Below are 27,244 nucleotides of genomic sequence, written 5' to 3' on the forward strand. Positions count from 1 at the left end.
TCCGATCTATGAATCTTAAGCAGGGAGCAGAGGATGAGATCTGCAAATTCTAAAACGGAGAAGAGATATTCTTGATCTCAGCAGGTAGCTCCTGCCTTGAAAATTGGGACTTGGAAGCCAGAAACAGTTGATTTGTTAACTGCAGTTAATATTTTAAACAGACATTTTGTGTTCAGAAGCGATGGGTTTCTTAAATAAGAAAAGAACTGTGTGTGTAGCACATCTAAAGAAATTTTAGTAACTTAATAAAAACTTTAGTAAAGCTGTGCTTTATAATAAATACGGCTATTTTTTCTTCTAAATTTCATTAAGATGCTGCTTAATCACCTTAAGCCTAAAAATATTTTTTAGTGTAATTAAGCCAAACTGATGTCATTTGCACAACTGATTTGTGTCACAACTCGCGTATCTTGAAAGCCTCTGAGCATATATACCCACCAGTCTTAGCCTGTACGGTCCTGCCTACTGCCACAATTGTGCCATACTGTGCCTGACCAGGAGATGTGTCTCAGTGCTGACACTTGATTCAAGCCTCAAAATCATTTTGAGTGAGGGGGTAGTGGAAACTGCTATTTCCTCTTTTTTTTTAATTTATTTTGTGCCCCAGATAATCTCCTCACTGCAATTATTTTCATTCTTTCTCGTTTACTTTAAACTATATGATAAACTAGAAGAAATACTCAGGTAGAAGCAATCCAAGCCTATGCTATATTTTAACTGAAAATAGTTAAAACTGAAGGACTGTATTGGCTGATAGTAATCAACCTGTGTGAAAACATTGATTTTTTTAAAAAAAGTGATTTTAAAGTCTGTTTCTGCTTCCTCTGGTTAAAATCAAATGAGACTTTAAGCGGGAATGAGTAAAATGTAAGTAGTTTGGTTCATCCTTTCTCAAGTTATCAGCATTGACTTAATTCCTTGTTTGTTTACACCGGTAAGCAAGTGCATTGCCTTGCACATATGTGTTCACAGAACAGAATGCTTATTGCAACTGCAAACATTTCTATTTAACTTAGACTGTTTTTACTCTATCTTGGATATCTTTTTCAAACTTAAATTTTAAAGCAATCCTGGTTATCTCGCAGGAGGATAATATGTAAAGTGCAGCTACCACCCTTCAGTTCTAGCACTGTCCAGAGTACTTCAGGATCTCTGTCCTTTTTGTCAGCAAATTGATTTGGTTTGTTCTGTTGCATTGTAGATTAAGTCAGATCTTTAGTGCTGAAGTGATGGTTACTGAACTAAATCGGAGTAATTTCCATTGTTGTCTAGGTCATGAAAGTCCTGGGTAATATTAAATAAAAGTTCTCTTGAACTCATTATCAAGTATCTAAGTATGCTATCCTATAAAGTTTTGAAGTCACAATTATGTAATCAGTTGGTGGAAGTATTGCTTAGAAACCAGATCAGCAGTGGAACTTTCTCAATGACATCATGGGGGACTTACTCTAGATTTAAAAAGAGCATTTATGTAAATGAAAACCACCTGTAATTCCAGTGCTTACATTGGTCCAAACTGCTTGCAAGATTGACTGCAGAAGCTGTAATAGGGAGTACAGTCTCCTGGGAGAGGGAGGGACTGCCAAAAATAGCGGTGAGGACAGACTGAGAGTTTGAATGGCTTTCTAAGAAGTTGTCACAATATACATGTTCTTCTATGTTGCTACTTCAGGTCATTTGTGAACTCTTAACGGATGACTTAAGTTGTAGGAATTTTTGGGAAGGAGGAAGAATTTCCCCTTTCTAACAGATTTCAAATAACAGCTTTTAAAGGCAGAAGAGCCTGTGCTGGAAACAGGGGATGAGTAGCACATTTGGCTTTACCAAAGAGAAAAGGGGAGCTGGACGTTTTACCCCAATACTGAAGAATCTGGCCTTTTTGGCATGTGGGACCTAGGATCAGGTAGAGTTGAGAGAAATTTTTCAAACTATTCAAGAAATGAGTAGAAAGTGAGTGTGTTATGAGAATTATCAGCCAGGCTTACTGGAAAATTGCTGCATTTCGAACTTAGTTGAAGCTGTCATGTGGCATTCCAGGGTCTCCCGGTGAATGTGAGATTTCAGTAAACTGTAGTAAATGCTGCAGAGAAATTATTGGGGTATTGTTTTCATTGGAGAAGGGATATTGTGGTAACCTAGAAGAATAAAAATCCAGGTAGAGAGAGAGCATCTCGGTTATGATGTTTCAGTCTAAGTCAAAGCTTCAGGTGTATGCTGCCTGTGAGGTTTCTCAACTAAATTACTTGTGGAATCTTGAGAAGCTCCCTTGCAAAATGCATAACCCTGTGGATGCATAAGTCTCTTATTCCTGAATAAATACGCTTACTGCTGGACTACAAAACTGTACTACTCTCTTTGGCCCAGTGAGTCTTGTGCTGTTGCACAGTAGCTCCTGCAGTGAAGGTAGTATGCTAACACAAACCCACTGTTGCTGTTTTCTGAGTGAGGTTCAAAAAATCTTTGCTCAAGGATTATACCTGTGCTTAAAATATGGAGATACTTCTGGATTTGGTAACTGCTTCATATCATAAATTCTTGTGACATGCTTTATGGTAGATTGGTGTTGCACTGATTTGTACAAATGATCAGTTGATGCCACCTGTTCCTGATGATCATTTGAGGCTCAGTGACATTATGCTAATGCTGACTAACGAATCTTAAGAAATGGAAATTAATCTGTTTAGAGGAGGAGGAAAAAAAAAAGAACAATCCAGTTAAGCCCTCTACATTTAAAAGAACTAAAACATACTCGAGATACATGATACTTTCTCCCCATTCTTTGCAGTGTTTTCTGTTTAGTTTCATAATGTTCATGCTTTGTCCTTCAGAGCACAGGCAAGCGTGGCTAGTTTGTGCCTTCTTCAGCTTTTCTGTCTTCATCTTTCTATGATGAAATAGAGATCTAGGCCTAGGAAAGGGGCTGCCAAGAATGGGGATGGTTTTATTTTGTTTGGAATGTTAGCTTTGTGGTACCCAAGGTGAAGGTGAGAAAACATCCTGGAAACCCGGATGCTCATCTTCAAAGGTCTCTTGCTCATATTTGTCAATTGTGAAATAAATGTGCTTGGGTTTTCTTTCCATTGTCTAGCAAATGAGGTTGATTCTGGTGATAGAGTGGTCCATCTGCATATGAAGGTATCTGTCTTGCTCTTTGTAGTGAAAGTGTGAATTCTTCTGATGGCTGGCCAGGAAGTTAATCCTACCAGAATGATGAGAGGGGAGCATAGGAGAACACCACCACCTTTGTTTTTCTTAAAACACAGTTTAAAATGACAATAGAGAAGTGCTTTAAATAGTGGCGTTTTTCTACCTATCGTTGACTTAGTTATGTGTCAAAAGGCAAGAAATTATAACAATTCTGACTGGGAAGTTGCTGCAGTTTCTTCTGAGGTGTGTATTAGCTCTGTGGTTTTGTCAGGCAGAAGGAGTTATTGGGTTAATGCATTAATAGAGTTACTGTTTTCTGTCTTCAGAATGTACATCACTCTTGGTAGTGTGTTAAACAAGGATTTGCTGTTTCCGTTTGAGTTTGTGTACTGGTAGTTTAAAAAAAAAGAGTTTGTGAAGAAAACCATAGTGGAACAAAAATGTAACGTTTTCAAAGTTTGTGTACTTCAAAATGTACTTATACTCATGTGTTTTTTTCCTACTGCATTCAACAGCATTAACTTGCAGTACACAACATCTGTCTTTCCCTTCTTTTCATGAGCCTAGTGAAGTTTAAAGCTAAAAGTCAACATATTGTGTACCTGAATCTAAGTAACTCATGCTATGTTGTAAATATTTTCTTGCATATTTTTTTAAACTCACTCTTCTGGGTATTGTGTTCTATTTATGCTTGTTTCTAAGCTCATCACAAAGATATTAATGACATGAGATGTGCATTAAGTTCCTCATTTATTACACCTGACAGGTTTAGTGATACTTTGAACTTCACCTTGGTAAAGAAAAAGATTTTGTTCAGATCTTGTATTGTGCAATTGGTGTACTTGAAAGAAATAATTTTTCTTGGGAAGTGTTAGAGGAAGAAAGAAAACAAATCCAGGATAAGATCATTTGCTTTTAGGTCACCCCACCTTCAGAAATATCGATGTTGCATACTAAGTCAGACTCTAATGGATCATCTCTTCCCAAATTAGGGAGTTCATTTCAAGTGTGGCAGTGCATCTGATAATATTAAACTATGTGTTGTGTTATTTGCAGTCAAATGGAAGTGGGATAGTGTTAGGAAAAAAGCTGGAAACTTGTTTTGTTCTACCTAAGCCCTGAGCAGAGATGATGATTTGTAGATTTCTGAGACTACAGCTTTTTCTGTCTGGGTTATAGCTGCTGTAAGTCATCAGGATAAGAAGAGAAGGGTGGCTTCCTGACAGTAGTGGAGTTTTCTCTTGTTGCAGATTTGTCAGTCATGCTGTCAAATACTTAAATATTTGAAAAAACGAAACTATATACATATCAGAAAGCTGTCACACTAATAAAAATAAGGCTTAGTTTAGGTTCTGGCCAGTAAAGATTTCAGAAGTGTAACATTGTTCAGAGAAGGTTTCTATATGAGGTCACGCCTAGCACTCACTCACACCTATGTGCCTCCTCCATCTGTGAGCATCACTGCCATGGTAGGTCTTTGGAAAAGACATCTTAAGGTAGAATTTGTCTCTTTAGATTTGAATCTTATGTTGAAGAGCACTCACCATTAAAGAAAGCTTTTCACTGCTTTACAAATTGGCACTGTATGCTCATGCAGACTTCATAGCGTAAGTCACACCCTTCTCATCGTTGTTATTAAGTTACAGTCAGTAACAGTCAGTGAGTACAACAGTGAACTGTTGTAGTAATCTTAGCATAGTGCTAATGATATATAATGGTGATAAATTAAAGTATTTGATGGAAATTAAGTAGTGTTCCAGTTATTTATTTTGAAGCCATCAAGTTGGAGATCTTGATGACTGTGGTGTGTGGTTTCTGGTTTTTGGCAAATGAGGAATTTACATAGTTTCAGCGTGATTCTATCACTGCCACTATTTATGATGGCATTGTCATTTGTATAGACCATATGAAAGTGCTTTTAGTCAACACCTTAGCACAAAGTTTTAGTGTTGTGGGTTTTTTTTTCCCTGACTCAGGTGGATTTTGAGAAGTAATTTAATTTGGAATATATGTGAAAAGATTAATGCCCATTAAGTTACTTGCTCATTTTAAAACAACTTGAGAATCTGCAGAGTATAAGAAGCTTGCAGTTTATAAATTGCCATCTACATTTCCCATAGCTCTTAAAGCTTTTTTCCCCCCATTTTTTTGTAACCTAATTTGAACTTTATGACTGTTCTGTTGTTGCTATATAAAATGTCACGTAGACGTGTCTGCTAACCCATTGCTGGTAACTATGGTGGAAAACATCCTAGCTGTTTACATTATAATGCCAGCTTCATGTTAACTTGTTTTCTGCTTTCTTTCAAATTGTTTGCATAAGCCTGATCACTGCTAGTTTTAATCACCACTGTATTAAAGAAATGCCCTTGTCTTCTGAGAAAGTTGCTTTACTTACTGAACTAAATGGTAATCTTAAAGGTGTGCGACAGCAGAGTGTAATCGCCGTCTTTGTATCTTATCCCTTTGGTGCTATGAAAACTGCTTGTTACAGATGACCGACTTCATGCCTCAGTCTTCCAGGCCTTGTTGATTATTCATATAGTTGTCAGTATGTTTCCACACTTAGAAACTAGTTTACTTAATTTTACATGAATAAACAGAGAAAATAAAGAATGGTTGATGTTTTATGTGGGAGGGGGAAACTTGTCTTTTATACATTGCACATTAAATAAGGAAGAAAGCTACTGTCATGTATAACTTGTTCTAGAAAAAAGGAATGTCAGATTTTCATGTTCTGAATTTATTTCTGTGCCAAAAGTTTTGGCTAATATGCTTCAGTAATGAATCTTAACTTTTATATTTCAGCAAAATTCCAGCCTTTCTGAATGTGGTGGATATCGCTGGCCTTGTGAAAGGAGCCCACACTGGCCAAGGCTTAGGAAATTCCTTCTTGTCTCATATTAATGCCTGTGATGGAATCTTTCATCTGATGCGTATGTAAACTTATTTGTGTGTTCTCTCTATAGCTTAAGGACGGCATTGTCATACTCTAGTTAAGAACTGTGGAACAAATATCCATTACAATTTTAACTTTGACCATTCTATTCAAAGTCATCGGGTTTGGGGTTTTTCCAATCACCATCCTCTGCTATATAATGGGAGGAATGGAATATGATAATAAAAGGCTGAAACAGAAGTAGAAAACAAAAATATGGAGTAAGTAGCAGAGTCTGGTATTCTGTTCCTCACAGGGCAAGCCTTGCTTCTTTCCTTTTTCTGATTTGTGTGGCTTATATTAAGTCTTGAACGCACCTCCCACACCCCATCTCTGTGAATTCTGAACGTTTCTCAGTTAGACCAAGGGCTCTGATTCTCTCTTTCACCTTTTACCACAATACAGAACTGGCCTTCAGAGTCGTATTAACAACACTTACAAACTTGGTGCTTAAAAGCTTGTTGAAAGTATATGTGGGTTTGCAATACACTTTGGGTATTGAAAAAGGCTTCTGGTCTGAAAAGATTGAGCTTAATAATGTTTGTGCAGATTTGAGGAAACTGGACACCTTTGCTGTCTTTTGGCCATTATTATACAGTGAGTGGTGAAACAATAGAATGAAATAAAAAAAATAGAAATGCTCTTTATTTGGTGATAGGAACAATTTTTTTTTGTGGGCAGGGTGTTTCTAAAAAACCAAAGGCATGGAATATTACTATTTTATAGTACTGATATAGGTGCTTAGAACGATTGTTCCCACGAGCACGTTTTTTTGAAACATATTTATACAGCGTAGTGAACTGATGTGCCTTTACAGTCTGCGTGCTTGGTGAATAGTGGGCATGCTGCCTCAGTCAAATGCAATTTATTATGCATCAAGAATACCTAGACACTGATTTGGTGCAGAGTGCTGATGCTGTGTTTTCAGTTGAGTGAGACAAACTTTGTGGGGAAAGGTATTATGTTTTTAGGCTTAGACTGTTGGAAAACAAGACATGCTTTTGGGAACATTTTCCTTTTTTAAGGTCTTCTAGTAGCTGGAAGTCATCTATAACTGTTTGTGCATGTGTGGAGCATTACTTCTTCTTTGAATACTTGACCTTATTTATATTTTATATCTAGTACTACTATTTTCTGTTAAGGTTGTTTGACACATACTTTCAGTAGAATAGAAAATTATAGGCTATTAATTGTAGCTAAGCATTTAATAGTATTTAAAATGAAGATATTTTGAAAAGGCAAGGCCAAATCCTTACTGGGTGAAGTAAGTCTTTTTGAACTTATGCAATGTTTTAGAAACTATTTGGATATGTGAAGGCTGTACTAATACATTGGTATACTTTAAATATTTGCAACTATGCAAGAACCATTGCAACAGTATCCCTAGAAAAAAGAGGAGAGAGGTTTCCTCAGATCCATTGCTATCCTGGAATTGTAATTACTGTTTGGCCTGGTGTCAATTGAGAATAAGTGGTAAACTCTTCATACTTGCTCTGTTTTGATACTTGTGTCATAAATGCTTGTTAAGGAACAGGTTGATATAATAGCCAGTGGAGAAAATGCTTTTTAATCTAGATATTGAATAATTCTAAGCATTTGTATCAGTTAGCTATTGTAAGGGTTAACACCATTTGTATTTCTCTTTGGGGACTGAAAGAGGAATGAGACTATTGTGGGTTTTTAAACCATTTGGATACTTACTTTGTATTAACATCTATTTCTTACCTAGTCTTGCATTTACTTGTTATGCTTCAGTTTCTTTCAAGGTTTCTGAAATGTAATGCTTGTGAAATGATTGTTGTTGTTTTTCTTCTTTGGGAGCAAAAAGAAAGTAGTAATCACTTTTTAAATAGCACTTTTTCCTTTTTAAAATCTTAAGCCTGCCTCTTATCCTGCTCTTGCTAGATGTTTTAGCTAGAACACAAGCTAGTGATGAACTGAAGTAGAAATTCTGTGTGTTGATTGCCCAATAAACACAAAGATCTTTCAAAATATTACTTAGGGATAATAATAATAATAATAAAAAGCTAATCTAAAATGTTGTTGAGATGTTAAACTACTTCCCCCCCAACCCCCGTCAAGTGCATACTAGTTCTACTTTCCTTTCCCCACAGTACTGTAAAAATGAAGATTTGGCACTAAAAGCTAGTAATAGCCCCCTAGAAAATTTAAAGGGGAAAAAAAAAGTCTATTGGTTACACAGCACAAACTCTAGTTATAACCTATAAATCAGTGAAGTTTTCAACATACCATGCCAACTTATATAATAAAATAAAAAAAAATATAAACCTTTTTTATGTGTGTTCTGGTTTGAGCGACACGGGACTAATTTCTCTTCTAATACTTGGGAACACCATACTTTTAGAAGTCTAGTGTCTTGAGTTTGTGAAAATACTGACTTCATAGCCAGCTATGATGTGTGGGTTTCAAGGTGTTTATGAGCTTGCCAGGTGCAGGGATGAGGACGAGTGAGCTCTGAGCACTTGACCCAGGCTGGCCAACAGGATTATTTCATACCAGGAATGTCACATTCAGTATAAATTAGAAAGTTTGCTGTGAATTTCAGTTTCTCCCTTGATAGTTGCCATCCTGAGAACTTCCTGCCCTGGTGCCGAACCCCTTAGGCCTTCACTTCCTCCCGAAGTCGTAGCACTCGCAGTGTCCAACACTTATGTCCACTGCTGGGAATGCACAGCTTCCTACTGATACAACTGGCTGAGTATAATCTTTGCACATTCTGCATTGGTATTGGGATCCACATTGGTTCTTTAGTGCTATTAATTTTACTTATCTGCCTAACCCACTTCCCTTCAAGGCCTTCCCCAGGCCTTCACTTCCTCCCGAAGCCGTAGCACTCGCAGTGTCCAACACTTATGTCCACTGCTGGGAATGCACAACTTCCTACTGATACAACTGGCTGAGTATAATCTTTGCACATTCTGTATTGGTATTGGGATCCACATTGGTTCTTTAGTGCTATTAATTTTACTTATCTTAGTCTGTTAAATCTGTTTAAATTTCAGCTCCCGGGTTTCCTTGTTTTTCCCAGTTTCCCCTTCCTGGGTAGGGAGGGGTCATTGGGTGGTAGAATGATTGTCTAAATGGAAATAAATTGTTATGGGTTTCTCAAACCACAACAATATGCTGTAATGGTTTTACATCCATTTCCCTGTCAAAATTATTTCCAATATAAACATCCCTTTTTATGAGTCTATAGCATACCTGGAGTTGGCACGGTTTCTATCAGATTATAGAAACTACTTAAACTGTTGGTGTAAATCCTTAGACTTTCCAGATTCTGAGAGGATTAAGTTTCTTGGTTGCCCTTTACCAGGGTTTGGTCCAAATTATTAATGGGCTGTCTGTCTTTAGGAACCCGAAAGCCCGGAGATCAGCCATCAGTTTTTAGCTCCTTAATAGGAGCAACCTGTCTGGGTTCCTTTTAAAGGGGAATAGGGAGAGGGCTGGAAGGTGAGGCTTTGTATGCCAGCAAGCTGGAAAGGAGGTGTTGCTGAAGATGAAGAGGAGATGAGAATAATAAAAAGTTCTTAAGAAGAGATGCACTAGGAAGTGATCTGAGGACCATGCTTTTTCAAAGCATGAATAATTTAACGTTTGTTTTCACTAAGGTTTTGAGTTGATCTGGAACAAATTTTCACCTTTGAGCAGTGAAACCATTGCTCCCTGTCTTTATGCTGTTGTAGTGTGCACCACTACTGCCCGTGTTAATGGCTAGCATGTGAAGCAGAACCCTTTGGAGAATTGGTCTTTTCTTATTTCTGGATGCCAGGCAGAAAGTCAGAAGCAGGTCATTGTGGGGTTTGCGCTGTAGACATCAAAGATCTGCATGCCTGAGTACATTGAAGAAAGGCTTGTTAGGCTTTGACTTAGCTTGGTTCAGTTGGTATTTTTGCAAAAAGCAGTTTGAGAATTAACTCACTCAAGTTGTATTAAGGTAATAAGGCAAGGAAGTAGCTAGCTAGGAATGGAGAGCTTTTGTTGAGTACGATGAGCCAAACTTTGGGAATCTCACTGACGGTATTTTATAGCCCTAGGCTAAACGTTTTGATACTGTTTTCTTTATTCATTGAGAATGTGTTGAACTGTGATTTCTTTAGCACAAGAGGTTGGTTTGTGGGTTTTTTTAGCTGCCATAAGAGAATTCAGTGTTGTTACCTCTTTGTGTTATGAGATGATTTTTGAAGAAGGTTGTTGCCTATCAGTTTATCCACCACAGGGCACATAGATAAGCAGTAGCTGTAGTGCTCTCAAAGTAATTATAATTACATTTCTGTTGGAACTGTGGAAGTTCTGTGTGGCATTCACCTAGACAGTTTCTTGCATGGCATAAAGCTGAGGATAAACGAGATTGATTTCTGTCTGGCTAATTCTCTACATTCCTTATTCATTTAAAAAAAGGAAAGTACCCTCACCTTGAAATGATTATGGATTTTCAGCCTTCAAGTTTCCATATCCTAGATACACGGTTACTTTCCCAGGGAGACACAGTGTTCGTTACATCAATGAAAGCATTGTTTTTATGTCTAAGGTACTCTTTAATATATCTAAAGAAACGGTAACAAGAGTGAGAACAGCACGTGGTAGGGTAATAGGACAAGTAAAAGGAGAGGTGAGTTTGTGTTGAGCACCACTGTATTTTTGTACATGATTGTAACAGTATGAAGTAGATTCTCTTAGCTCAGCAAACAAGGTGATTAGGTTTTCCTATACAGAATAAACCAATACATTCTTGGGTTTTGATACTTCCTATAGATTTTTTTTCTATTAAAGTGCACAAACTGAAAATGAATTGCTGATATTTAAAATAAACCACTTGATCTCAATATACTTTTATTTTTTTTTCCAGATGTAGGGGTATATTTTATTTTTGGCCAAATCCAATTATGAAAACCTCAAACACATATTTGCTTACTTATTGGCTGAGTGAATGGGGAATTTGATTTTAAAACTGTTTTCTGCCCTGGGTAGTGGCATCTGCAGCATTAGTACTATAGTAGCCTGACACATGCTTTAAAGTGGTTACAGCTTTGTTCTTCTGAGTTTCACTGTTTAATTTGAAACATTTTTGACAGTTCTATTTTCAATGTTTCAGATGTATTATGGTTTTAACTGAGGCAGCAATGTTTTCCTGGTGGCAGAAGGCAGGCTGTTTGAAGATTGTAATAGTGTTTCTTCCCAAGTTGCATGGCTTTAACCACCTTTCAACTTTTATGGCAGATCAGTCACAAGTACTTGTAGAAAATGACTTTCTTTGTATGGTAGACTAAAAATGGCAACCTTGTTACAAGTGTAAATTTACAAATTGCTCTTAAATAACGCTTCGGTGAAGAAAATGGTAGATGTCAGTATTTAGTCTCTGCTACAGCTCTGTCAAGTTTTTGAATGTACTGGATGTTAAACAGCCAGACCTCTTCATGTTTTTTAGTTTCTCTTCCCACTGATACCCCGCAGGCCTAGTTTTTTTGAAAATATGTTCCACGTTTTTCTCTTATTTTTAGTTTTTTAAATGAAATCCAGTCTTTCTCTTCAAAGTTACAGAAATTGGAAGGAAATTTGTCTGTAAAAGTACTTTGCTATCAAATGCTCCTTTTTAATAAACAAAAAAACGTTAGGGTTTGATGCCTAATGTTTGAAGTAGGGCAGCAACATTGGCTTTTGTGGAAGAACTTGAGAACTCACCTGGATGCCATCCACCTGGTCTTCCAGTCCTGCAGAGAAACACGTGAGCTGCCTGCAGTGATACGGTGCAGGGGGAGCACAGGCAGGTAGGGGTGGGGAGCTCTTGCTTTGCTGCTTTGCCTGGAGGTGCTCTCACTTCACAGCAAAGGAGCTGTAGCTGCTTTTTAGGGGCAGAATGGGGAGTTTGGTGATCTATGAAATGTTGTTCTTTGTGGGAAGAGTGAAAGAACCATGAAGCTAGGTAAACATCCCCTGCAGTCATATAGAAGTGACTGGTGTGACTGATGTGAATTGGTTTCTAAAAAGCTTTAATTGCTTTTACTCCAGATTTATGTCTTTTGTAACTGGAAGTGTTTAGGACACCCCCTGGTTCTACTTCCTTTGGGGTTTTAGGTAACTTTTGAACCAATTTGCTGTCATTTAAAACTTGAATAGATAAGTATCACATGAGCTGAGTGTAGTTGATTCTTGTTTGAAATAAACACTATTCAAAACTGAGTTTGACAATACTCATACTGATTTTTGCTCAGCATTTAAAATCAAGTTGACTTGGCTTTATTTTTTATCATCATGAGGATTATTGGGAACTCACACTAATACTGCCAGTGTTTTGATTTGCCTATAAGAATCAAAGTGATGATAACGAAGTTATTTAACTGAATAAGATGCATCCTCTGTTTTGACTTCATTTTTTGACTTTCTAAAAAAAAAAGTATGTATTTTCTGTATAAGGATGCTAATCATTCTGTGGCTTTTATACACTTGAGGCACGATGCATTTTTTTTCCCTGATGTTCTCTAAGAAGAAATCATATCTGCTGATTGCTGCTCCTGGAAGCTGACTGCTACAGAGAGGAGGCATGTGATGATATCACTTAGGTACACTCCACTGCACTAGCATTTCAGTGAACAAAGTATGAGTCGCATCTCATCCCTTCAGCATGTGTAGTCTGTGTGTTGGGAATCATAGTGACTCTGTTTATGCAGCTGTAGCTCAGCTGTGTCACTTGTAATATGTGAAGCTGTTTTTTCATCTTTGTAATGTGTCAAAATTCACCTTGAAATGATGTAAACATATGTCTTACAAAATTTTGTCTGCAGCATATTTTGGTTCAATTTTTTGAAGATGCTTTGGTTTTGTTTTGTATTGCTAAATGTAATTGCCACTTGTTAAAAAAGAAAAAACTTAGAGTTCCTCATTTACAAATACAAACCTTGCACTGCTAGGCTACATAAGTTTAAAAGTAATTTGCATAGATTAAACTTGTTAGTGTTAGACAAGATGCATTTCTTCATTCTATTGAGTAGATAATAGTTCTTACTGAGATTTTTCTCTTCATTCTTATTTTTTGTTAAAGTAACTAAATGTTTAATATTTGGAGTAGCTCACAGTTCAGCTAAACTTTCAATTAGCTTTCAGTGACTTCTCCATATTAAAACCAAAAATTGTGAAAGTTTTAAAATTAAAGTGACAGCTGCGGCCATATGAAACTTTTTATTTTATTAACTAATGCCTGGGGGTTTTGGGGTGGTTTTCTTTTTTTTTTTTGTAAAATATTGTAAAGTGTGGTGATTCTGTGATCAAAAAAAAAAATCTATGCAGAACATTACCCAAAGTCATGAAAATGGCATTCCTCTATCCCTTTTGGCAAAATTATCACTGAAACGGAAATTATTTTTATTAGCAAGACTATTTTTGCCTGGTATGTTGCAACTCCAGAATATCAGGTCCCAAAAAAACCAACCCAGGGGTACTTTGTCTTAGGCCATGTGTTATCTGTCTTTGAATTTTACCCCTCAGCATTCAGATACTAAGCTCACCACCTTGAAGGGGAAGGGAGGCTAATAAAAATATTCCCGGAGATGCATACAGATTGGCTTATCATCAGTGTTTCATCATATAAAAAGAAAGTGCTTTTTTTTTCCAGAAGAGGAGGATTTTTCAGAGGGTGCTTAGCTTTATTTTACTGCAGACTTTTTGTTTGTGTAGATGATACAAGCAGAAGCAGCGGAGTGCCAGATTTCTCCTGTCCTCCTTACAGCAATTTTGTACCTGCAAGCAGAAAACAGAATGCAAATGTAACAACCAGTACCTGAATCTAATCAGTTCTTTGCAACCCTCTTGATGCTGTACCACATTCTGTGTGGTAATGAACAAGACTGGGGAAAGGACCTTCTGAAAACAGATAAAGTTCTGAAAGCAAACAATGTTGTATGCATGAATTCTACCAGTCTTCCTTCCCCTTTTAAATATTGTAAAGCAGCCAAAAGGAAGCACAGCAGATTATTTTTTTTTTTTTCTTTTGGGCTCAGAAGTTTGTGGCAAAAAAACCCACCGACAAAGTGCCCAATAAAAATGCAATGAAGAGGCAATAAGTAATGGAACACCGATTTTTCAAGAAGTACTGCCTTGACAAAAGATTTGTTGCAGGGAAGAACGTGCCGTCATCATTAATGTCATGCACACATCTTAAGCCATCTTGGAGAGCTAGTGCTGTTGGATTTTTCTCTCTGGATCCAAGGATGGAAGCGCAGCAGTATTTTTGCTCAGAAAAAGTGTTGTTAGAGAGAAGATACATTCAGACATCTGCTCAAAGAAGCTTCTTGAGAGATAACCATGTAGGATTGGAGTAAGTGTTTGTGCAGCATCCAACAGTGGAGACAGTGGATGTGAGTGAAAGGGGGAGTAGATTAGGGGCAAGACCAGCCATCCCATTGTGTGGTACAATGGCAGTTATCTTTCTTGTGCCTACTCTTCAGTACAGTGATATGGGAAGATGCCCTAGGATGAAGGTTGATGCTGCAAAGCAGTTGTCTGTTGATATAGTCTACTCTGTAGGATTATCTGAAGAGTAGAAAAGAACCTCGGGTGTTTTTTGGATAGTAGTATGTTATTGACCAAAATGTTGGTAGTAGAATTAAAGGACTGGGATGGGATTCTTATGAAACTTCTGATGTGTAGCTTCGACTAGTGCTACCACTAAACCTAAACCTGCAAGAAGGAGACATTTTATACACCTGCATCATGTTCAACAGATCAGTGCCAGATCAATTAAGCCAACTAGCTTAATTTGGCCAGCTGTGGAAAACTTTTAGCTAATCAGTTTTGTCACTTAAGCAAATAAGATAAATATGAGAAGGACAGTAACCTCCTAAGCTAAACTATTGCAATAAAATTTTGCAAGATTTTGTTCTTTTGTTCTTACTTGAGCATAGTATTAGCGACTCTCAGATCTAGGAAGTCACATTGTAAAATCACCCTCATCTCCTGTTTTATTGCTGGTGTTTCCTTCCTTTTGGAGTACATGTATAAAAAAACTTACGGGTTTGTACCTCAAAACTGTTAGCAGCTTTGTCTCCCACAGAGGAGTGGATTTGTTTTCCTGGGCACGTGGGTTCAGACTGTGGAAGAGGTGCTGGAAAATTGTCAGCAGTCTAGTGAGTTAGCCTTTGTCTCTATTGAATAGTAAATTACATCGCCAAGCTGAGTGAAAGTGATACCTGAGCTTTAATCCATATTTCTCCAAGGCCAGGTAACTACAGTTTAAAGCACAAATAAACTCAGATAAGGGTTTAAATAAGCTTTAGTCTTAAAATTGTCACAAGTAATTGTTATTCTGAAAGCTGAATAAGCCTCTCCAAATATATAAGTATGAAGAGGAAAAATGTATACATTGTATACTGGTTTCATTTCAATCCCTGATAAATAAATGTTTCTCAAGGATATACTTTACTTCTTTAGAAAGTGTAAGATGAGAGCTGTGAATGTTCAAATGTTTTTGTTACTAATCAAAAACTCCAAAGTTTGTTTTACATTGAGGTTGCCTCTTGATGTCACAAGTCAAACTTTGATTGTATAGCACTTAGGAGATTTCTTTTCAGTCTCAAATATTGTAAAGTCTGTAATTTTAGTTAATTACTTATGCTCATTGAGAAGGAAAACTATTGTTCTTGCATTCTTCTCTAGCCTTTATTGTAGTTTGACAATGCTAGAATTGTAAGTCTCATGCTAATTGAAGTTAAAATGGATTTTGGAGCCCATTTTGTCATTCATCTTTAGCCTAATATCCTGTGCCTCTCTATGTTCAATTTCTTTTTCTTATCAGAACAGGTGAAAACATAAAAATTTCTTGTCTAGAGGCCACCACCCTTGCTAGAGTAGCAGCATCTAATGCCACTCTATTTATAGATGGAACTTGTTAAGTTTCCTCAGCAGGGACTTAAAGCTATGACCTCGTAGGCCAGAAACAGGAGAGCTACCTACTGAGCTACAAGGGCAATCTCTCAATTCTAAAGAATACACAGAAAATTTCTAATATACTGTACTGTGAGTCATAAAGTACTTGACCAGTAAACCCCCCTTCCCATGAGAATAAAGACCAGGCAGGTTGTCTTTACTGAGTCATTGACCTACAACTACTTTTATTATAGCTCTGTATGTCATATAGCAGTGTATAATTGCTATTTAGGCAATACAGATGAGACTGAAGTTTTTCTCTGTCATACTTTAAAGAAATTATCCATATGTGACAGTGTTAAAGGGTGTTCGGGTGACTATTTTTGAAACACATTTGCCTGTTTGAGTGGATGTCTTTACTGATGGTGTAGGGTATTCTGTTAGTGATAGTTTAATACTTTGTAAGTCATTTCTTCTTTGCTGTGCCATGGACTTTCTTGAGATCTTGAAGGGAAAAATAATGCCGTTTTATTTTTTTTCCTGGTTGTAATACAAAATGTGAAAGCCTGTTTTCCTTTGGTTGGAGGAAGGCCACCTCAGAAAAGGTAAAATCAACAATTCTTTGCAAGAATTTGGGAACAGAAAAAGATAAGTGGTTGACTGTTTTCCAGCATCACTTTAATTAGCTGCAGTGATTGCATCAGAAAGGTGAGTGGTCTGTAGACTGAGAATATTATAGCTTCACTTTCAGAAACTTGCTTTCTCAAAAGTGCATTCCTCAAAAGAGACAGGGAGTTAAGGTTTTTTGTTGCTGTTTTTTTTAATGCAGAGTTTTAATGAAAACTTTGAAATAGACTCTTAAAAGCACTTCTCTGTTTCCTTATATATATGTAGATGGCCATCCTCTCTAATACAGCTGAGGGCATAGACCTGTGTTTGGTTTGGAAGCAGCAGTAGGAGTTAACTGTTGGCACTCACAGACTCTTCATTACTGTCCCTTATTGCTCCAGAGTTGAATATGGCAAGCGAATATGCGAGTGTTTCGGTATCATATGTGCTGATTTAATTATTGCTGAGGCTGATGTGAAATTAGGTGACTTCATATTAAAATAGACAAGGAGCGCTCGCAAAAATGATTGGGGTGCATCATCTGTGGGAGTGGTGGTCTCCAGGTGAGGAGAACACTCCTGCTTAGAGGTACAAGTAGTAAACTTTTAGTGCCTTGAGTCAAGATACCCAAGTTACTTTGAAGATTTTTCTTTTCCTCTCTTTAAATAGGAACTCAAGTCTCAGAATTCTAAGTAAAAAATCTGGAATGACAGCAATCTAGCTGAAGAAGGGATAAAATAGATTTGAATTGCTTGTGAAGAGCAGCACTGTGAGTGCTCTTTTGTGTTGGCTTTTTTTATTTTATTAAAACGAACTTTGCCATGTCATGGTCTTGTGTTCAACTCATATTCCTAAAATGAATGTGTGCACATCATTGGACATATGTTCATTGTATTTACATTTCTAGTAAGCTTTATGCTTGCAAGTTATACACTTTATGCTCTGCTAGGTCTTCTGGCCTTCAAAATGTATGAATTAAATTCTCCCTAATGGTCTGAGTTTCTTGTGTTGGTATTTTTGTTATGTTCATATGTGATACTACTGTGTTCTGAACAGTGGAGTAAATACTGCAAATGAAGACTAGGAGGAAGCCGGCACTGCGTTTCTTGTTCTGGCTCGAGGTTACTTATCCTGGATAAACTAAACAAGGCTCCTAGTTTATTTAAGATATGTAATTGCAAGGCTTAATTAAAATATAATTCCTCTTTTTTGTGCATCAGGCAAATCTGTCTGAGATCCTTGGGGTGCCAGTTTAGAGTACTTGATTTTTCTTTACCTTTAGTCCCACAAGTGCTTAGAAGTCAATGGTGGCAGTTGGTGAACGGTAGAACGCCAAAGAGTGTATCTTACCTGTACCGAAGGAACTGCTTTAGCAATTACACCCAAGCAAAAGCTCTTTCCAGTAATCCAATTCAGATGCAGCTTTTTTTCAGTCTATAAGACTGTTTATTAAAGTGACGGAAAAACCTTTGTTTCCATTTTTTTTCATGATTGCTATTTACTGGATCAGTCCTGGTTTCCACAATGATCAAAATGCCACTCCTAGAAAAATAGATGTCTGCCCCTTCCAAAGTCATACTTTGTGCCAAACTTGTACGCTGGATAAGTGTGTCTTTTGGTAGCTGAAGCAGCTCCGTACTCCAACACCTTCTCATCTACATGCTGCCACTTTCTCCTGTGCTGTTGGAACTGATTGTAGAACCATGTAGTAAAAGGGCTTTTGGATTTTAAAAATAACCATATTCTTCTTGCTGGGTTATTTTAAAAATAGGTCATTTCTCTAATCAGATTTAACATGTAATCCAGCAAACAGTCATGCTGTTCTAGCTGAGGGAGCATTAAGCTGATAGGGTAAGTTGAAAAATGTTCGTAAAAAGGCAGCTATAAGAAATATGTAATGCAAATTGCATCCATATTTTTTTTTTATTTGCCTTTTTTTTTTTTTCCTTCCAAGTCTGCAAGGCTTAGAGATGTTTTCTTTCAAACCTTGCATGTTGGCCACTGGAGCCTGAGGAAAACTGACTTTTTGATGACTGTTATGTATGCTGGAGATGTTAGTGAGATGCAGGATTTGGCTGCAGATGTGCCTTTATGCTGTTGTAATGATAAAGTATTGATGTGGAAATCTGCTGACTTCTTCTGGTGAGCCTTCAACAAAGACAGTTGGTATTTTTCCAGTATGCTTTCCAAAACTTCTCTTCCATCCTCACAAAGTCCAGCTTCACATTGGCTAAGGATGAAGTTTTAGTTTTGCTTGGTTTTACAGGTGCTAATTTATTAATTATTTATCAATGACGTCTCAGCAGAAATTCTGATGGTCTGTTGTTTGTTGTGTGTGGTTTTTTTTTTTTTTTTTCCTTTTTCCTGTTTGGAAGTTGTCACTCTTGCATTTGCTATTCTTAGGTTTTTCCCAGCTATTTTTATTGTGTTTCAGGATGTGTTTTTAATCCTGAAATCCTATGTGGAAGAACAAAATTAGCATTGGGCTGGATTTAAGTGCTGGATGTTTATGTCAGCAGTAGTTGCTAGAGATGCTTTGAAAGCTGCTGTTTTACTACTGATGCCAAGGGGTCTCTAGCCTCAAATGACATCCTGAAGCCTCAGTGCCTGGAGGCAATTAACAAAATGCATTAATTATCAACCGAACCATTTGTTCTTCTGGAGTACCTCAGAAATGCTACTTTGAGTTCTTATTTTCAGTTTTGCAGTGAAAGTAGAGCTTCATCTGTTGTTGGATACAACAGCTACAAGATTCTTAAGAAACTCAGTGTTTATCCTTAGATATGGAATTAATTTTCTAAGTATTGAAGCATTACATGGTTAATTTCATTTCTGTTAAAGTGAGATTAAAAGGATTTCTTTATAAAATCAAACACCCCCCCATCTTCCTTCCTTTCCTCTACTTTCCTCCTTCCCTCCCCACCCTCCACCGCATCATACATTTTTTTTTTCCCAATAATGATGATGGTAGATAAACTTCCATACCTCAAGCTCACTTTACTAGTTAAACTTTTGAAATATTTTTGAGCATAGGTTTGCATTTCAGTACTTACTGAGATAGCTGTTACTGAGATAACAGTTCCTGGAGACTTACTGGATATTTTTATGCACCAAGCTTTGGTAATTTGATGTGAAAATTGATGTCTCAAAACTAAATAGCAGTAGGAATAGGAAGTCAAGTGTGTGAAAGAGTTGCAGAGGGGAAAATGTATAGCTACCAGAATGTAGGCTACTTGAGAGGGATTGCTTGCTTTCAGAGAAAATATGGAAAGAAGCCGAGGGAATCTGAAAGATAGGCAGTCTAAGACTCTGGGTTGAGCTTCTCTGCACTGCTCTGGAGTGTCATAAAGCAGAAAGATTAATCCAGTGAACATCACCATAGAAATTCTGTGTGTATATATGTAGCATACAAGATAAAAATATTCATGTGTCATATTTTTTAATTGTTAGGGATGGTATGGTAAAATTGTCATGCGGAGGAAAAAGTCTAATATCTTGGTATGTGCGTTTAATCTATCCAAAACAGCAAACACTAAAATGTTTTAATCATAAGCAGATGGTTATTTCATAGTTTAATTACAAGGCAGGATATAAAGATTGTTTTGGTATGCTTATTGCATTTTTGCATTCTCAACTTATCTTCAATTTTTTTTAATGTAAATAAATCAGTCAATACTACTCTAAATTCCTTTTTTTAAAAAAAATAATCTGAATTATCTGGGTGTTTATGGTGTCTTTTATTTTGCCTGAAAGTCTTTTGCACTTAAATGCAAATGTGAAGTATTATCTTGCATTCTGTGTAGTGTAGACATTTAAATTATTTTGTTATAACTCTTTGTGTGCTTAAAGAAAACAAAACATTCATTGGACTGTGCAGTATTTAGAAAAAAAAAAAGTATTTCTGTAATGCCACTCTTGGCTCAAAACTACATTACACAACTGAAACACATCACTCTTTCAGTTGGTTTTAAGGACCTGAAAGTAAAAATTTCCTTCCAACTGTGCTACAATATTCAGCTATTGTTTGAGATGGGTATAGAAAAGACAGTCAGCAAGAAAATATAAAATTTCTTGTCTTTAATTGATGTAATTTATATGTCACAGGGTACTATTTAAATATTGAGTACTTTGTGCAATTGCAAAATGTTGTGAGTGTAGGCAGAGCTCAAGTCAATGGGATCCAGAACCTTGCCTCAGTTTCTACTTTTATCAAAATAATGGATAATTTTCCCTGAGCCATAGTTCATCTTTGCAGTCAGTATGTTGAGCTTTTATTTGTAGAGATTGTTTAGTTATTATGATAAAACATATTATAAAAATTTTGATAAGGAAGAGTTAAAAAGCTCTTAGTGTTTTCTTTTTATAAGCCACCTGTTGCCTTAGATGCGTAAGTATATAAATTCGAACAAAGTGCTCATCACTTGTCAGCCATCAGTGGCAGCATAAAAATTACTTGTGGTGCTTGCTTTGCAAGAAGTTCTTTTGTGTTTGTGACATCAGCTTTGTTTTATACAATTAAAGTATTACACGCTAGAATAATCTAAATTGCAACCACTAAATGGGGATGTAGTTCTTTTTTCATAGAGCTGAATTTGTTTACTGGTTGTATACAGCTATTGACTACTGTTTAACATGACATGTCCCTTTTGCCTTGAACAATCTTTGAAAAAGGTGTTTTTTTGTGTCCTGTTCTTGTCTCCCACCCCCTCCATTCCTCCTCCCTTCTCCATTATGGAAGGCTTTTCTTGTACTATTTTTTAACAAGTAGATATAAACGCATGTTAAGCTTCAGCATATTTTTTTTTTCAGCTAACAAATTAACAGCACATGATGATATTGCAACAGAGAAAAAAGCCTTGCAGTAAAGTGATCTGGACTGCAGGAGACGTTTTGTTCTATATGAACACGTTTTGACATGAACGGAATAGTTTTTAGCTTGCGCAGTTTAAAATACAACCCAAAAGCAAACCCTGGTTTTGATAACACACACAGGGTTTTCTGATTCTGACCCTAGTGTACTCATGACTGTACAGATACCTACTGAAAGGCTTTCTCTGTTGGAAATACCTAATATGTGATGTTCTGTTCCTCTGTTACTGCTATATTTTTCTTTTATTTATATGTCTTTCCACTTCAAAGTGAATGGGAAGAATTTGCATGTGACTGGGTTATGATTTCTTACTGTTAAGTTGTTTTCCTTGTGTTAAAACAGATACTCAGTGCTATAGAAATTCATGGAAAATACTGCTGCGTCCTCCTCAAATTCTATAGTCTTGAGTAAAGGATGATTTTTGTGGAAAGTTCAATAAAGCAGGTAAAATTAGTATAGTTTTTTGTATGTTGGTTGTGTTAAGCATGCAATAGGTCTGTCTTGTTCAACATAACCTTAGTAAAGGAATAACACATAGTTGAAATTCTGAGGCATAGTTTCCATTTGAAGAAATTAGGCTGTAACAAATCTACATCAATACTGATTTTTATATTAAATTGCTTCATCTTTGTAGGGAATACTTGACAACTGTGTAATTCTATAGTAATTTGCATGCAGGAGTTACTGGCAGTACTGAATCTGTGATAAAATCTCTGTGGCTGCATATTAGTCCTGGAGCAATAAAGGCTGCCTTTAGCAGTCACCCCTCCTCCTTGGGCCAGAAGAACTGATACAGGAGTACGTAAGCTCAGCTTCCCTATTCTTTCACGTAATGTTGACCTAGTAACTTATCCTTCTGAGGAATAGTGCAAATTAGGGACTACTTGCCCTAGCAACTCCATTTTTTCTCAAACCTCCTCCCCCTTGTGCTGGTAGTGAAGTGAAATAAATCCAGCTCCGTTTGCTCATGTGTTCCAACCATTTGGTATGGCCCTGTTGGAGCAAGGAGTCTGTTTGTACTGGTTACAACTGGGACAAAAATTACTGAAGCTTGATACTGAATTTCTTAAAACCAGATGTCATGATGTTGGCAGGTTTCTTGTTTTACTAATTAAAGCTTTTACAAGGGAAGGGGAAAAATACGCAATAGTATTTCAAGGTAATGCCCCAATCCACAAATAAAAATAAAAGTAGCTTACAGTCGAATAATGATTACAACACTGTACCAACAATAATGCTGTAGTGATGGGATGTGAAAAGGATATAAGCACAAGCTAAAGACCATGCAGAACAGTATCAAAAAGTGCAGCGTACTCAAATAGTCTCTTTTCCTATGCAGTGGCTTTGAAAATAATATGATTATTTTAATGCTTACATTTCAGTTATGTTTTAACTGAGAAACTGTTAACACTAATCACTTTACCAAGATGATATTTTTTATTTTCTTATTCCAACATCATTCTAAGCTGCTAACGGGTGAATTACTGATTCTGGCTCTCATCCTTTCATGTGTTTTCCTGTTGTTGTTTTTCTTGGAATGTGTGTGTAAGCAAGTAGGAAGAGAGGAGAAAAGCGACTTTTTAAAGTACTTCTATATCCTTTCCAAGGGCACAATTCTTTTATTTAGTCATACTGTGTTTGTGATTTGAATTCCATGAATTGCAGTTAAGTTCTGCTCAGTGTGAATAAAGATGGCTTGGTCTGAACCTGAACTAATCAGTATATATTTATAAAAAACAAAAATAAACACCCTCCCCTCTCCTGTATTGATTACATTTGCAGACTGACATTAATGTGTCTGTGCCACATAGAATGAATAATTTAGCATGTGAGTTAATTGATCATTTACAAATACATATTCTTGTTGTGTAGAATGTTTTTTGTAGTTGATTTGTCCCATACTAAAATAAAATAACATTGGTATTCATGTTTAAATTATTTTTTCCCCTCTGTATGTTTTCACTGTGAGTGGTTTTGAGCATTAATGGATGCAATTGTACTCTTTGAGTAAATAATTAGGGAGTTCCATTATATGCGTGTATTTTCCTTTATACAGAAGCGTTACAGTGTCACTGTTGGACTTGCCTTAGCCATTGGTAGAACTGGAGAGTGCAGCATGAATACGCCTAGCAGAGCAAAGGTACTTGCCAGTCAAATTGGCTACTCAACTTTTCAGGTGTCTTTGTCACTAAACCTCATCAGGGTTTCCGTTATTAACAGAAGAAAAAAAATCCAGAATTATTTAATAGTTTTTTTAATTGAAGCTCTATACTTTTTTAAAAAAGTGTTAGGTATTATGAAGTTTTCATTTTTCTCCTGTGCAGTCAGTGTAATGTCATGCTAAGGTATTTTGGCTACCTCATTTGAGCATTGTTGAATGATATGATGGACTAGACACTTTACAAAAGGTAAATATATCATAATTCTGATCTTCCTAATCAGCTGCTGTTTCAGAAGAATGTTTAACAGCTTTTCCTAGTTTTGCTGTAGATGGGAATGTACAGCTAGCTGTTTAATGAACTAAGGGAACCGATTAAGTTCAGGAGCACAGTGTATACTGGTGGGGTCTGGATGTGTAAACTGTGGTTCTCATATTTATGCCACACAGATGTCTCTGGATCCCCTATAGCAAGGGTGATTAGCTTATGGCATGCAAACCTGGTCTTGCCTGCCCTGGGCTTGGTCCTTGCTATTGGAGGCTGGACGGCTTACTTGATTTCTGCTCTGTTGTTGTGTGGCAGGAGCACGTCAGGCCATACTCGGGAGAGGAAGCGTGGGTTTCCCAGGAAGGGTGATGCTGGGAGCCTGAAGGGGTGTGGCAGATGCTGCTTGCCTGGAGAATACCTTTGGGCTGCCCCAGCCGCCTGCGAACCAACAGGTTGTTGCAGACCACCATTGTTTCCAGCTTATGTGTCTCAGTCACAAAAGGAGTCCTTCCTTCTTCGTGGCCCTTCATATGGTTCTCATAAGCAACATCCAAATTCCCTCCCTGCTGGAGAGAAATGCTGCCTTTGTCAGCTAAAAACCTCAAGTTATGCTTTTCTCTCATCTCTTTCTGTTTATGGAATTTTTTTTTTTCTTTGCAGAATTCCTCTGCACATGGTAGTAGTTGCTGGTTTGGGGTTTTTTTGCTTTCCTACTTTTTGTTTTCTTGCTATGTAACAGCAGGGTGACGTTGGTTAACAGGATTTTGTACGTCAGCGGTGCTATTTACTAGAATGTTGTTAATTTATTGTACTAGAGCAGGGAAAATATGAGAAAGCTCTCTGACACTGCAAACAAATTATTCAAACAGCTTCCTGATTAGAAAGGTATCTTTGGGACCACTGCAGCTGTAGGGAAAAAGGGAAATCGTTTTAAATTGAAATGTTAAATTTGTTGGAATTTCATAGGGTAAGCCCCAGTTTAACACAAAGAAATTTGAAATTTCACCCATAAAACCAGTGCAAAGTTACTTTTTTTTGGTGTGTGTGTTTTAAACTTTGCCTTGGAGAACAAATAGCTGTTCTTTGTTTCAGAACAAGCATAATTATGCGGAAGTGCATTATTTCTGTGTTACACAAGCACTGCATAGAAATATTTCTACTAGAATGAAATATTCAGCACGTTTAAGAAGAAAGAGCCTTTCAGAAAGCTTTGCTAAGAGAAAAGATTATTCGTATGATGCAGTTTGAATGCATAAATCAGTCTCATATGTATGGAATGCCATTAGTTTTAATATCTTGGTGTGACTATCTGGGTAAGCTGGGCTTGTGGATGGCAGTGTGGGGGAGGAAGGCAGATGGAGCTGCATCTGAGAGCAAGGCAGTGTCTACCCATGGAATGCAAACAGGCTCTAAAGGCCTCTCTTAGGAGGAGGGGATATTGTAATATTATCAACAGTGTTGTGTTGAAAATTGAAAACCAGTAACTGAAAGCACATTGTAAAGAAACAGATGATCTTAATGACTCGGAGAACATTTTTAAGGTTAGTAATCAGCAAACCACAAAGAAAATTATCTTGTGATCAGAGTTCTAATTTTTCACCAAGATCGAGAGCCTAGTTTTAGGTAATCCATCTTCTGTTCACTTGACATGTTTTTTCTTAACTGTACTGCCCACCAACTTATATAAAATCTTTTTCTTTAAATATGTATGTACTATTAAATAAATGACAGAACAGAAACTTCAGCTTCATAGTTTTTTGGAAGTTCCTCTCGTCTGCAATAACATCTCATAAAACTTCAGAAAATTGTTTCATAGAAACAAACTGTTTGAAAAATGACCATTGAATAAACACTGGCTTGCTGATAGTAAAATGTGGCCTGTTTTCATACCATTGCAGCAGTTATGCTTTCTTCAAATTTTTTTTTTTTTGCAGCAGAAAAGTCTTCTTGATTTGTGGTGTTTCTAACTAGCCTTTTTGAAGTTTCTGTGTGGTATTTTCATAAGCTCTGAACATGAGGGTTTTACTGCCAAATTAAAGAGAAAGAATCTTAGATGGGTAACATTTTCTTTCCGTGTTATGTGATACAGAATTTTTTTTTATCCCTGTTCCAATTTAGGTTAGAACATTTCATTATGTGAAGAGGTATGTATAGTATTCTTTGTCAGGGTTGTTACAAAAAGGGAAAAATTAAACAATGAACTGTGTCTTCATAACAAACTGGTTTGAAGTTGTAACTTTAGTGAAAAATGGGATTTAACTCTTAATAGATCTTCTTTTCGGTTAGATTCTCTTCTTTCAACTAGCAGGTGATGTGAAGTCCGCTAGGACAGTTCTTCTGACCTCTGGCTTGCTCCTGTCAGCCCTCTTTCCTGCAGGCAAATAGTGAGCAGGCTGCAAGTTGAGTGAAACTTTGTGAAGTGATGGTGTTGCTTGACTTGCTGTTCTGGGGAGCCATCTATAGCAGCAGTGTTAGAGGCATCTACGTAAATGCTTAAATACTGTATATGCCTTTTTCATGTCTTTTGATTTTTTTTTTTTGTCATCTATCTTTCATCTAATGTGAAAAAGTATAAGTATTGTGGTTCAGCATCTACTGAGAGTCTACTAGTTTTAGAAATCCTAAAATAATTTGATGTATTTTTATAAAAATGATAGCCTCTTCAGGATAGACAAGGTCCAAGACAAATGCTACATGATAGCTTTTGGTGAAAAAATTGCAAGGAACCTTGCTACAATAATTGGATGAAGATTTTTTTTTTTTTTATATATATATAGATTTAAGTGCTGATGAACAAGGACTTTCTTCAGGGACTTCAAAAATTGCCAGAAGCATGATGGCTAGTATGGTCCTTTTCTTCTGGAGAGTTTCTTTGAAAGCCGGAGTGTTTTGAAATGGAGAAGATCTTCATTCTGTCTAAGAATGATTTATAGGCTTATTTTATCAGGAAAATAAGACCAGTGTCAAACCAGACCTTGAACCAGATGCTGGAATTAGCAACCGAGATTGTCTTTTTCAGAGCCCTTTCTGACTGCCTGTGAGATTGACAGTTTATATCACAGCCCATTGAAAAAGTTGTGGTAGTGGTGATGTTTAAAAAAGGCAGTGGTCAAGTGAAGGATGACATTAGTATTGATTATTTTTCATTCTGAAATGTTTGGATTTCAAATACTTTTTTGGTTTTTTTAATCAGCGGTAATGCTTTAAGATCCATGTTTCCTTGTGCAAAAAGGCAATTTCTGGTGGCCTGCTTGACTGTTTTGCTGCGTGATAGAAATGTTCACACTGACATTCATGTGTAGAGAACTGTGGAGTTTGAGCGCACCTTTACGTATGCACTTCTTTTGGATTACAGAATTAACACCCCCCCCCACCCCC

General features: G+C 36.8%; 1 protein-coding gene across 1 annotated transcript in view; it reads left to right on the forward strand.

The window, feature by feature from the left end:
- Positions 1-27,244, forward strand: part of OLA1 (Obg-like ATPase 1) — a 99,893-nt gene that overhangs the window by 3,219 nt on the left and 69,430 nt on the right. Inside the window, exon 2 of the mRNA XM_009894540.1 lies at positions 5,956-6,083. Within this exon, the coding sequence (XP_009892842.1) occupies positions 6,080-6,083 (4 nt within the window). The 5' untranslated portion in view covers positions 5,956-6,079. The remainder of the gene's footprint in view (positions 1-5,955; positions 6,084-27,244) is intronic.

Source organism: Charadrius vociferus, unplaced genomic scaffold, assembly GCF_000708025.1.
Source record: "Charadrius vociferus isolate BGI_N301 unplaced genomic scaffold, ASM70802v2 scaffold161, whole genome shotgun sequence".
NCBI classification, from domain to species: domain Eukaryota; kingdom Metazoa; phylum Chordata; class Aves; order Charadriiformes; family Charadriidae; genus Charadrius; species Charadrius vociferus.